General features: G+C 41.6%; 1 protein-coding gene across 1 annotated transcript in view; it reads right to left on the minus strand.

Annotated features, from left to right (window-relative positions):
* Positions 1 to 13,531, minus strand: part of MERTK (MER proto-oncogene, tyrosine kinase) — a 126,525-nt gene that overhangs the window by 30,236 nt on the left and 82,758 nt on the right. Inside the window, exons 9-13 of the mRNA XM_024129837.3 lie at positions 11,500 to 11,653; positions 7,221 to 7,374; positions 3,868 to 3,953; positions 1,990 to 2,085; positions 1,187 to 1,267 (exon numbers count right to left, since the gene is read on the minus strand). Of these exons, the coding sequence (XP_023985605.1) occupies positions 1,187 to 1,267; positions 1,990 to 2,085; positions 3,868 to 3,953; positions 7,221 to 7,374; positions 11,500 to 11,653 (571 nt within the window). The remainder of the gene's footprint in view (positions 1 to 1,186; positions 1,268 to 1,989; positions 2,086 to 3,867; positions 3,954 to 7,220; positions 7,375 to 11,499; positions 11,654 to 13,531) is intronic.

Here is a 13,531-nt window from a genome sequence, read left to right on the forward strand (position 1 = left end):
TAACTCAATTTCGTTTCTTTTTATGGCTGAGTAATATTCCATTGTGTATACGTGCCACATCTTCTTTATCCATTCATCTGTCGATGGATACTTAGGCTGCTTCCATGTCCTGGCTATTATAAACAGAGCTGCAATGAACACTGTGGTACATGACTCTTTTTGAATTATGGTTTTCTCTGGGTATATGCCCAGTAGTGGGATTGCTGGGTCATATGGTAGCTCTATTTTCAGTTTTTTAAGGAACCTCCATACTGTTCTCCATAGTGTATCAATTTACATTCCCACCAACAGTGCAAGAGGGTTCCCTGTTCTCCACACCCTCTCCCTTGTTAGTTCTTTAAATTGACTACCCCAAGCCCAAACTTTGAGCTTTGCTTTGATTCTTTACTTATTGAGCACCTAAAACCCACGTTTCTTTTTTTTTTTTTTTTGCGGTACGCGGGCCTCTCACTGTTGTGGCCTCTCCCGTTGCGGAGCACAGGCTCCGGACGCGCAGGCTCAGCGGCCATGGCTCTCGGGCCCAGCCGCTCCACGGCACGTGGGATCTTCCCAGACCGGGGCAAGAACCCGCGTCCCCCGCATCGGCAGGCGGATTCTCAACCCCTGTGCCACCAGGGAAGCTCCCCACGTTTCTTTGTCCTGTCAATTCCTCACAAATTTACTATTTCTTTTTCTAAAACGTATAAAAGCTGCCTCTTTGGCCACTTCGTAGGTCCCATTTCTATGACATTTCCTGCACATGAATTAAAACTTCTTTCTTTTTCTCCTGTTAATCTGTCTTGTGTCAATTTTATTAGGCCAGCCACAAGAACTTAAAAGGGATGGAGGGGGAAATTTCCCCCTCCCTGACAAGTGTAAAGAATATACAATATTCTGAATCACTTTGCTGTACATCTGAAACACTGTAAACCAACTATACTTCAATAATAAATACATACAGAAATGAATACATAAATAAATAAAACCAAACATTAAAAACAAAAAGAATATATGATGCAGGTATGAAGAGCTCATTACAGTAAGTTTCCATCTGTGACCTTAACAGTGCTCTGGATGGCCTCCTGACCCATTGGTGACCGAGACCATGACATATGAACTCCATCATTCATCACTGGCCCGATGAAGCACCGGACACTGAAGCAGCTGCCCACCCCTAGAAGAATGGGTTTCATCAGGGTTAACTCACACTTCATGGTTTTCACGGCCACCTTCTGAGAGGTCCCATCCTGCTGATTAAGATTTCCTTCCATGACAGACCCAAACTCTCCTGTGAAGTAAAACAACATCTATATTGACCTTGTGCAAAATCTCTCTTGCCCACAGAAATGCAATAGCACCGTAGCCGCTGTTTTCACGTGGCTCCATTGTGACCCCAGCACAGCAGCCAGGCAGAGCTGGCCAGGTCACCCACACTGGTAAACCCAGGGCACAGGCCATGCCCTAGCCTCCTGCTTGTCACAAGCTTGGTTGGCTCAGACTTAGCTCAGCTCATCACTTTATTAAGCATCATAACTGATTCAAGAAACTTACAAGACAACATGGAAATTGTTACTGACGTGCTGCATCAAGTACAAACTCTTAAAACCATTATCATTTATCCTAAGACCATTTTGACAAATACGTATTTTCACCTCTGTTCCTATTTAATTAGGAAGGTGACAAGAATAGTAAACTTAAGAACTAGAGGAATAAACTGAAAGTATATAGGAAGCCGACCAATGAATTGCATGCATGTTAATGAAGAAAGGAAATTAATATTTTTCAAGAGCCTACTGTGTGTGTTAGGCTCTGCAGAGGCCCTTTTCATAGGCCAAATCTGAGTTTCAAAAATCACTATTTACTTTTTCATTTTAAAAGTTATAAGATAGAACTATTTGTATTATACCTTAAAGTCGCAAAAATGGTATTTTATTTAATAAATATATTTTTTTTAATGACTGTGAACTGCTTACCTTCTTACTCATATTTTAAAAGAATTAAACAGCTTACCTTCACCCAGAATTTTTCCAAGAATTAGAAGGTTCCTGTCAATCACGACATCCTCTAGTTTATTTTGCAGTTCCTCGCTTACTCCCAAGCTATGTACTATAAAAGGAGTCACAGAACATACATGTCCTGTCAGTATGCTTCCTTTCATCTGAATATAATTAAAATTGTATATAAAGTATAAAGTCCTATAAAAAAGTTAAACATTTTTCTCATTTTACATCCATAGCTCTCCCCCCAAAATGCCAGTAGCAAAATATCACACTTAATCCTACTTAATGATTAAACTGAGTAAAATGAATCTTTCAGGACAAAATTAATCCTGAAGGATTATAAAAATCAGAACCATATTTCTCTTGCCATTGGGTGGTAGCAGCAGCTGGCAATCAGATTCATGCAGGGGAGCTTTGCCCTTGACTCAAAGGAGTGAGGAAGGTAAGTCATATTCTTTCTTTTCTTTTTTTTTTTAATTTAAAAAATTTATTTATACATTTATTTGGCCACGCCGGGTCTTAGTTGCAGTACGCGGGATCTCACTTGCCGCGTGAGGGATCTTCACCGAGTCACGCGGGATCTAGTTCCCTGACCGGGGATCAAACCTGGGCCCCCTGCATTGGGAGCTCGGAGTCTTAACCACTGGACCATCAGGGAAGTCCCAAGTCAATATTCTTTCTAGTGGAGCATTTACTACTATACCCCTAACTGTGGGATACAAAAGAGTCATCAGGACACCTCCCCTGCCCTCCCATGCCAGGGAAGGTGGTACAGAATCCACAGGAAACATGTAGAGAACAAGGTACAGTTTGTTTTACATATGGTATATAGAACCTCATTATAATGACATAGAAAGTGCTAAATTGAATACTTGGTGGGGGACTGAAGATTAAGATTTTCTATGAGGTGTAGATATGCAGCACAGACAATCAGTGTTATCAGTAAAAGGTGTTAACCAGGAGAGGGAGACCAATTCAATAGCCATTTGGCAAATGATTCAGTTGGTGCCATAGTTACAGAATGAGCAAGACTTTGAAAGAAAAAAAAAATATGGTAATTAGAAAGGACACATTAGCTCTTAGTGAAAAAATTTTACCCAAATAGTGCTTCAATCAAGGAAAGAAATTGGTCTAAATGACAGATTTTTTTAAATGCAAGAATAGACATCTAAAAGGCAAAACTTCTAGATTAGAGAAGTAATAACATCCTACATCAAATGAGTTTTTGTTTCATAGTAACCTGCCTTCCATCATCCTTATATTTATTTGTTGCTGTTTGTTTTGTTTTTTGGCAAACATCCAGAAGCTTGAATTTGATAATATTCACACACTTCCAACACTGTTTCTGAAATTATTCAAGAACACAGCTATCTGTCTATTCCCATTCTTTGAAATTAAAAGAGTTCCCACTCTGATTCAGCAAAGCTCAAACCGTAACTGTCACAAAGTATGCTAGCAAATTGTTCCCTGACTTGGTTGCCAGGAAAAAACAGGAAATGAGCTCAAGATTATGACAGTTGCTTTGCTGTTTCCTTTAAATCTGTCTGGCCACATCTTCTCCTCTCACCCTGAGAGTCCCTTCTTCCCTCCATGTTTCATGGCATCAGGAGTCCTTAACCCCGGTCACTTCACCGTGGGTCCAGCTCCAGATTTCCGGGAAACCGGTCAGTAGGGAAGCCCAGGGCCACGTCTGACTCTCTACTTGTTGGTTTCCAGAGACATTTTTGCACATTAAAGATAGACATTCTTCCGGCAAAAAAAAAAAAAACAAGATAGACATTCTCCGACTCCTTTGGCTTCTGTTAGAAATCTATCAATTAATTTGTGGTTTTCTTTGCTCTCAACTACTTTAACTTTTGCCAAAAAAGAGAAATGAGAGTCAACTTACAGGTGAGTTCAATGGCTCGCCGACAGAAGGACTTCTTTGCTATGTAACTGACAACCAACTCCGAATCCTCCTCTGTGAAGGCGCTCCTGGGTGAATGAGAACAGACATCTCACGCGAGAAGCAGAAGGTTACCCAGGTTGGGGCTGGTTCCACAAGATGCTACTAAGCTGCTGCCTGTGAAAAGGGCTCTTCTAGTACAAAAACCTTTCTCACTGGGAGAAATAGGCTTCGTTCCTTAGATCCATTGTAGGCTTACCTGGCAATATCAAACAAAACTGTCTGGGAACCATCAAGAGCTGAGAACAACTGATAAGCTCCCAACGGCCAAAGCTGTTAACAATTTGAGCAACACGATAAAGTCGTATTGGATTATAACCCAAAGTATAAAATGAATATCCATGAGTCCACACTGATAATACACACACACACACACGCACGCCTGTGTGTGTGTGTGTGTATATATGTGTGTAAATAAATAAATAAATAAATTGGGGGAGAGAGAGAAGTCTCCTGTGCAGAAGAATTCCAAATATTTTATATAGATACTCTGTCTTTAAGTGATGGGGGTAGCGTTAACTCCTTACCCTGTGAGTGTGAGCTGCATCTACTGACTTCCTTCCTAGGAGTCCGGTATAAAAAGGGAGAAAAAATAACTATGGTGGAGAAATCAGGCAGACACCACCTCAGCCAGCTGATTAGGATCAATATCAACAGTGATAAATCATGTTGACGTGTGCATCCTTGATGTAATGGGACGAAGATGGTACTCTACCTCTGTAGTCTTCCACTCAATAACCTGCAACCCCAGTCTCATCATGAGCAGAACATCACACAGATTCCAAGAGAGGGCATTCTACAAAATACCTGACCAGTACTCCTGAAAGCTATCAAGTTCATCAAAAACAAGGAAAGGCTGGGAAACTGCCATGGCCAAGCCTAAGGAGCCTAAGGAGACGTGACATCAAAATGTAATGTGGTGTTCTGGATAGGACTCTGGGAAAGAAAAGGGATATTAGGCAAAAACAAAGGAAATCTGAATAAAGTATGGACTTTGTTAATGACAATCTATTGATATTGTTTGACTGACTGTAGCAAATATACTGTCCTAACAGAAAATGTTAATAACAGGGGACCCTGGATGTGATGTCTATGGAAAGTCTCTGTACTACCTTCTCAACTTTTCTGTAAATTTAAAACTTTTCTGAAAAATAAAACCTATTTTAAAAAATCCATTTAGTCACTGTTTTAGACCAATTGGTGGAAAGTACTATGAATTCATGAGTCTAAATTATAGACCTGTATCTTCTACATCACTAATAAGTCATTTTTCTAAGAAGTCTAATTGTGGGGTATAGATGTGCTTTGAGAATCTTGTACTTTCCCATGTGCTATGGACATATTCCTGCAGCATTTTAGGGATGTGAGCACAGCTATTGTCTCCATGGTGAGCCCAAGGCTGGGAATAAAGAGTTTAAATGGTGTTGCTTGAAAATCAATCAATCAATCAATCAATAAATAATAGACTTAACCTCATGCTATCTTGCATATATAGATTATATTAAAAGAGAGAACACATTTAAAAAATAATATATTTGTATGCAAAGTAAAGAATTTGGAAGGATTTATGCCAAAATAGCAACTGAGACCAGGTATAAACCCTGGAGTTACAGGTGGGTTTCACTTTCTACTTTCAACTATTCTATATAATTTGATTTTTTAAAAAACTATAAGAATGTTACTTTTATAAGTAGAAAACAAAGGTATTTTCATTAAAAAATGAACAAATGAAAGGTGCTTGTACAAAATGAACAAATGAATAGGATGTTGCAGTGAAGACCCAAGGAAACTGACTTCAGTATAAAATAACGTATAAAATAACCTGTGATCAACTTTTCACTTGTTTTCAGCTTCTGCTCAGCTTAATGGTTCTTGGAGATAATTTTATTTCTAAATATTTGAAACAGTACTGGAATCTTATTAATATATCTGCTGTACTTTGCAGCCCCACTTTTTGGTAAATTTTAAAACATTCAACCTTAAACTTCTCCAAATTATTACAGCTAGGGTTGAATCAGATAATATCTAAGATCTATTTTGGTGGTAAGCTTTTGGGTTCTGTGGAACCATGAGTTAGTGGAGGACTAGCTGTTAAGAATGTTTTCACATGGAGCATTTTCTTCTGCATTTCTTAACTGCTAGACTATAAGCTACATGTGGGCAGCCCCATGCTTGTCTTGTTCATCTCTCTCCATCCAACCCCTAGAACAGGTTCTGTTTTTTGAACATTCCTTCCTTTCTCCACAGATGTGAAATGCAATCTTCAATGTATATTCTATTCCCACACACATATGGGCACCCTGTGATGTCCATACACTGAGTTCTCACCAATACCTCAATGTTCTAATCATTTAACATGTTTTTATACCTAGTAGGATTAGCCCTCTCCACCCAAACTTTTGTGTTTTTCAAAACTGTCTTGGCTGTCTCTGCTCATTTACTCTTCAAGGTAAATTTTCTTTCTTTTTTTTTTTTAAGATTTTTTTTGAGGTGTACCTTTTTTAAAGTCTTTATTGAATTTGTTACAACACTGCTTCTGTTTTATGTTTTGGCTTTTTGGCCACGAGGCATATGGGATCCTAGCTCCCTGACCAGGGATCAAACCTGCACCCCCTGCATTAAACCCACACCCCCTGCATTGGAAGGCGAAGTCTCAACCACCAGACTTCCAGGGAAGTCCCGCAGGTAAAATTTCAAATCAGCTTTTATCAACAATCCTGCAGCAATTTAGATGGTAATTATATTGAATTTATGGTTAACTTGGGGAAAAATGATCTCTTGACAAAACTGAGCCTTCCCATCTATGAACATGGTGCACATCTTTCCATTTATTTGAGTTGTCTTCTGCAATGTCAGTAAAGTTTAATAAGTTTTTCCACAAAGCTCTTGTATATATATATTGGGTTTCTTCTTAGGAACATTACAGTTCTCGTGCTATTGTGGATGGGATGTCATTCTAGCACTTTGACTTTAAAACCAGATTTAAATTCTGGTATTTTAAAACCAGAATCAAGATATTTTCACAACATTTAATGTCCTAAAAAATGTTAAGTTTCCTCTTAAAGGAAAACAAGAAAGGAGGAAAGCAAGAAGAGACTTTGGAAGAAGTAAAAAGCTTTCACTATCGCCTGCCTTTGTGGCACTGCCTAAGTAAGGAAGCTGCCTCCCCCCCGGGGTGTGCATAACACAGGGACCCAGCTGGGTACCGGAGCTGGGCCAGCAGAAGAGGCATTAACGCTTGGCACAGCAACTTCATCGATACCACTGAGCAGAACATTTTAAACTGAGAAACTTACCCAAACTTTGTCTCCTGGAATCTTTTCCGGATGGCCAGAGATATATATAAAGTCAACCCAATCAAAACAAATCCACAAAAGCAGCCAAGGATGATGAGCACAGGATCTTTGTTGCCAGGTGCTGGGGTTGACGAGGGGGCAAAATCTACCCAACCTGGTAAAATACCAACAGAATCAACTCAAAACATCTCTTTGGGATTCGGGATAGTTGATTTACAATATTGGGGAACTCTCTTCATGTCAGTTATAAATGTATAAGCAATTGAAAAAATAGTAAAACTAATATTTAACTGGTACACTCTAATTTAAAACACTAGAAATATTGAGAATCAAAATGCTTTATTTCTTTGTAAAAAAAAGTATCAAGAGTAGTTTGAACACTGCTTGCCAGCTTCTAGCCATATAGCTTAGGATATAGAGAGAATGTATTTTCCACGCCCTGACAAATGTCATACTCCTTTCCAAGTTTGGATCAGCTTCCAATGTTTTATCCTTTGTGCTTTCAGTGTTGTAAAATACCTCTGTGAGTTCCTTTAATGTTGTGATGAGAAGGCAGAGATTTTGAGTTGCTGCTGAGGCATTTTCTTTTATTTTACTTTAAAAAAATATTTATTTATTTATCTATTTACTTATTTGGCTGTGTCAGGTCTTAGTTGTGGCACGTGGGATCTTTTGTTGCGGCGCACGGGCTCTTTGCTGTGGCGTGCAGGCTTCTCTCTAGTTGTGGCGCGCAAGGTCCAGAGTGCGCGGCCTCAGTAGTTGCAGTGCGCGGGCTCTCTAGCTGTGACGCGCAGGCTCACTTTCCCCTCGGCATGTGGGATCTTAGTTCCCCAACCAGGGATCGAACCCGCGTCCCCTGCATTGCAAGGCGGTTCTTAACCACTGGACCGCCAGGGAAGTCCCTGCTGAGGCACTGTACAGTATGACAACCCTGCTTACAACCCAGTATGACAATTCAGAGTCTGGGCATTTCGATAAGGATCTGAGCTTAGGAGTCCTGCTGCAAGTTCCTGCTTTGCTTTTCCGGGGGCACCTTTTAAAATAACCATTTAGGGACTTCCCTGGTGGCGCAGTGGTTGGGAGTCTGCCTGCCAATGCAGGGGACACGGGTTCAAGCCCTGGTCCGGGAAGATCCCACATGCTGCGGAGCAACTAAGCCTGTGTGCCACAACTATTGAGCACACGAGCCACAACTACTGAAGCCCGCGTGCCTGGAGCTCATGCTTCGCAACAACAGAAGCCACCTCAATGAGAAGCCCGTGCACCGCAACCAAGAGTAGCAGCCATAAATAAATAAATAAATAAATAACATTTTTTAAAAATAAAAAAATAAAAATAAATAAATAAAATAAAATAACCATTTAGAGTTGAGCCCCTGAAAGGTTAAGTACAGGCGTTTTCTACCCTCTCTCTACCGCCTGCTCTGGGATGAAGGATCACTTTTGCCCTGGCTCTCCCACCTCCTCACCCCACAACCGCATCTGGGATCTGTAATAGATCTTGTGACTCTGCTTCCTTTGTGTGGGTGTATTGAAACTGCACAATCAAAATGACCCCAGGGTTTTCACTTCCCCAAAGTGGGAGCTCAGATGCTGAGGGAACTATCTGCCCACCCCATGTGGGTGGTGTGTGCCCCTCATTCAGTGGGCCATAATCTGCATATTCTCAATTCAGTACATCAGCTTCGGGGCCCCTGACACACATGTGAAGACTGTGGCCAGTGTAACTTCCTCTGGGATATCTTTCTCCTTTTCAGCACAACCAGTTCACTCATGTGGGTAAGTCCACCTTCACTGAGTTCCCTGGCTGCACATCTCATGGACCAAACGGCAGCAGCATCAACATGCCCACAGTCAACTATTTCTTTCGTAATTCCAAACACATTCAATGCAAATTCCACTTCCAACACTATCACTTTTTCTTTCTTCTCTACATTTTCATCTTTGTTCACCAGCTCCGTCTCTCAATTATCTGCTTTTGTGAAATGTCATGTGGGTTCACCCCTGCGAGACAAGGAAGTAACACAGCTCTATGCCTGTTAGATGCATGTGAACAGAATAAGGAAAGCACGGTGATCAACCACAGACAGACTTTGAAAGAAGTGACCCAACTGGTCACAACCAAGATGCCCCTGTTATTTATGGAGTGATCTGTGCACTGAAGAGCTGGCGGTGAAGTTTATACAACTACTCACAGTTAATATATGCTGGCACCTTAAATCTGAACCATATTGTTGGGGAACAGGTGTGATGTAACTAAACTATGGTAACTGAAATGTATGCAGACGGGAACCATGCAAAACCGGGACTGCCAGAACAGCAAAGCTTTTTACAGTTTTGGACAGTTTATTATGAAAGAAGATGAAAGCTCCGTCATCTTAAACTCTGACTTTTTTTTAAAAAAATTGAAGAACAGGACTTCCCTGGCAGTCCAGTGGTTAAGACTCTGTGCTTTCACTGCAGAGGCCGTGGGTTCGATCCCTGGTCAGGGAACTAAGATCCTAGATCCCACATGCCACAAGGTGCGGGAAAAAAAAAAAAAGAAGTATAGTTGATTTACAATGCTGTGTTAGTTTCTGATGTACAGCAAAGTGATTCAGTTATATGTATGTGTGTGTATATGTGTGTGTGTGTATATATATAAAATATATATATTCTTTTCCATTATGGTTTGTTACAATATATTGAATATAGTTCCCTGTGCTACACAGAAGGACCTAATTGTTTATCTATTTTATATGTACTAGTTTGTATTTGCTAATCCCAAACTCCTAATCTATCCCTCCCCCACCCCCTTTCCCCTTTGGTAACCATAAGTTTGTTTTCGATGTCTGTGTTAAACTCTGATTTTTAACCTGTGCCTCTAGAATCAGAATCTCATTGTCCCTGAATTTCTGCCAGGTAGGCATGCCTTGTGTCCCCAACACCAGTTACTAATGTTCCCTTGGGACTGGGCTTATGGGCTGTAGGAGCTGTAATATGGGTCCAATTTGGCACTGAAAGGGAGAACATATTTGAGGGTCACTGGGACAGACATACGGGGACTCAATGGTCTGTTCCCAAGTCCTGTGTGCTACGGCGACAAAGGCTATATATTTGGCAAGAACTTGTAAATGCACAAATCATACCCATATAGATGTCTGCGTAGAGTTTATGGTAGCAGTTCATTACCAAACAACCTAGGGCAGGTCAGAGTCAGAACAAAGGCGGCTGCCCTGGTCTACAGAAGCAAACACAGCATTTGGGCCACTTGGGGCACCACGGCGTCACCTTGCTTAAGGTCACTCCAACAACAAGCAGAAGCCAGCACGCAGGGATGGGCATTTAGCTGAGCGAGCCCAGCGCCGTGTAAAGATGGCTTCTATAGGAAACGCTTCTTGTTCTGTACCAAATCAATCACAAAGCATGTTACCTAAGGTTTTTTTTTTTTTTTTTTTTTTTTTTTTTTTGTGGTACGCGGGCCTCTCACCGCTGTGGCCTCTCCCGTTGCGGAGCACAGGCTCTGGACACGCAGGCTCAGCGTCCATGGCTCACGGGCCCAGCCGCTCCGCGGCACGTGGGATCCTCCCGGACCGGGGCACGAACCCGTGTCCCCTGCACCGGCAGGCGGACTCCCAACCACTGCGCCACCAGGGAAGCCCATTACCTAAGGTTTGAATGACTAATAACAGAGCAACCTGTACCACTTAAAGCAAACAAACAAACAGTGCCAATTATAGAGAGCTGAGGATTAGCCACACCGCCTATCCAAAATTCAGTCATGTAGTTTGGATTCATTTAAAATAAATTCAATACTCTATATAAAATAGCTAACTAATAAGGACCTACCGTACAGCACAGGGAACTCTACTCAATACTCTGTAATGACCTATGTGCTATGTGGCAAAAGAATCTAAAAAAGAGTGGATATATGTTCATGTATAACTGACTGACCTTGCTGTACACCTGAAGCTAACACAACATTGTAAATCAATTATACTCTAAGAAAAGTTAAAAGCAAAACCAAAAAACCTAAATTCATTAAGTCCAGTCAAATTCTGGGTTCTGAAAGGGATGAATCTTCCTAGGAAGTTATTACACTGGATAGTAATAGTAGCGGGAAGACTCAAGGTTATCGACAGCTCTGTGATCAACTATCAACTATCCTCATCACTGCGAAATTTCCTTTTGGTCTTTACGTTTCATTCTTAAACAAGCCGTCCATGCCACAGGCTACTCTCTGGCCACCTGTGTGTTGCCCGGACTGATGTTCCGTCAGTCAATCGGGCACCAGCTCTCACCATGTGCAGGGACAAATATTTTCACTGGGTCACTGAAGGGCCCGACTCCCCCTTTGGTGATGGCTGCAATCCTCACGGTGCACGAGGCGTTGTGGACTTGAACAGAAAGCTGAGCAAGACTGTCGTTCTGGCCGACTTCTTCTGAGAGCTCTTTCTGGGGACAGAGAGGAAGGGAAAGGAAAGGAAATACTGAGGCACCAGGGGCCTTGTCGCCCGAGGGAAGTTCTTCCGAGGGAAGCTGCCCCACCCACATCCCAGGGGCAGCGGCTGTGTTTCCACAGCCTCCCTTCCTCACTCAGGCCACAGCCAAGGGAGCCAATAGGCGGGCAGTGATGCAGGACAGGCTGGCAGCATCCTCAGGTCTTGGGGATCTGGGGCTACTAGGGTCGTGCGAACATGGTACTTAGAGGGGTCAGTGAAGAAACCTCTGGAAGAAAGGGAACATGTGGCAGAGGCACCCGAAGGCAAGAGCAAGACTGTCTCCTCGACACTCCCGCCCTCAGAACCCTCAGAGAACACTGCCCAGGAGCTGCACTGAACCTTGACATTGACCACCCGCCAGCTTCCTTGAACCACCACAGGTGGGCTCGTGTTCCTTGCAATTCTAAGAGTTGTGACTACAGTCTACATTTAGAAGGGCACTGACACTTTTTCTTCCAGTGACAAACACACAATGTGCTCCTTTTTCAAAAATCTGGCTTGACTTATTTTGTTTTAAAGCCATTGCTGCACAACTTGACCCATTAAAACACGGGGGATGGGGGAGAGTTTTGAAAAAATAAACAGGGGAAAAAATACTTTCCCCTTTGTTTCCAAACCTTGACTGTCATGGTGTTCTCTGGTGCGGGAAACTAATTTTGCATTTGGGATTGGCTTTTCAAATAGGAACCATAGGGTTGGTGAAGGCTGAAATGTAGCACTAGGAACATGTCTTTAATTCTGAATTATGGAGATTTGTTTTCACAGAGAGATATCACACATGGAGCACAGATATCATGGATCAGCAATGGATAGCAGGGGCCTGGTTTGAATGGTAACTTCCTCCCCTGGTCACTCATGCCAGTCACTTCTCCCAATGGTGCTGGGTGGAACCAGGTCAGCCCTTATGGAGAGGGCAGTCCCATCACTCATGACCAATGGGGACACCTGGGTCAGGCACCTGGAGACTGTTTATAATCTAAACAGGCAGTGACCATCAGGACCTAGAAACGTCCCCAGACAAGGGATGAAAGGGAAAACTATGGTCTTAATTTTTTTTTTTTTTTTGGTTTTTAACCCCATTGGACTCAGTGCCTAAAAGATTTGCCATAGATTTTTTGTTAATTAGGTAGACAAATTAGTCATTTTTTTGGATATATCAAAAGGCATTTTCTGTATGGCTAAGCCAGTTTTGATTATGTGTTAGTTGGTCATTCTCTATATAATTTGGGGAGGACAGAAAATCATCAAGTAGAGTAACTTCATTGTCAAAGCCCTCACAGTCATGGAACCTTGACTGGCAGCTGAGAAATAGTGCATATACCCCACAGTTTAAAACCTAACATCTCGTTTGCAGATGACATGATACTATACATAGAGAATCCTAAGGATGCTACCAGAAAACTACTAGAGCTAATCAATGAATTTGGTAAAGTAGCAGGATACAAAATTAATGCACAGAAATCTCTGGCATTCTTATACACTAATGATGAAAAATCTGAGAGTGAAATTAAGAAAACACTCCCATTTACCACGGCAACAAAAAGAATAAAATATCTAGGAATAAACCTACCTAAGGAGACAAAAAACTTGTATGCAGAAAACTATAAGACACTGATGAAAGAAATTAAAGATGATACAAATAGGTGGAGAAATATACCATGTTCTTGGATTGGAAGAATCAACATTGTGAAAATGACTCTACTACCCAAAGCAATCTACAGATTCAATGCAATCCCTATCAAACTACCACTAGCATTTTTTACAGAACTAGAAAAAAAAATTTCACAATTTGTATGGAAACACAAAAGACCCCAAATAGCAAAAGCAATCT

Source organism: Physeter macrocephalus, chromosome 12 (genome assembly GCF_002837175.3).
Source record: "Physeter macrocephalus isolate SW-GA chromosome 12, ASM283717v5, whole genome shotgun sequence".
Classification (NCBI taxonomy): Eukaryota; Metazoa; Chordata; class Mammalia; order Artiodactyla; family Physeteridae; genus Physeter; species Physeter macrocephalus.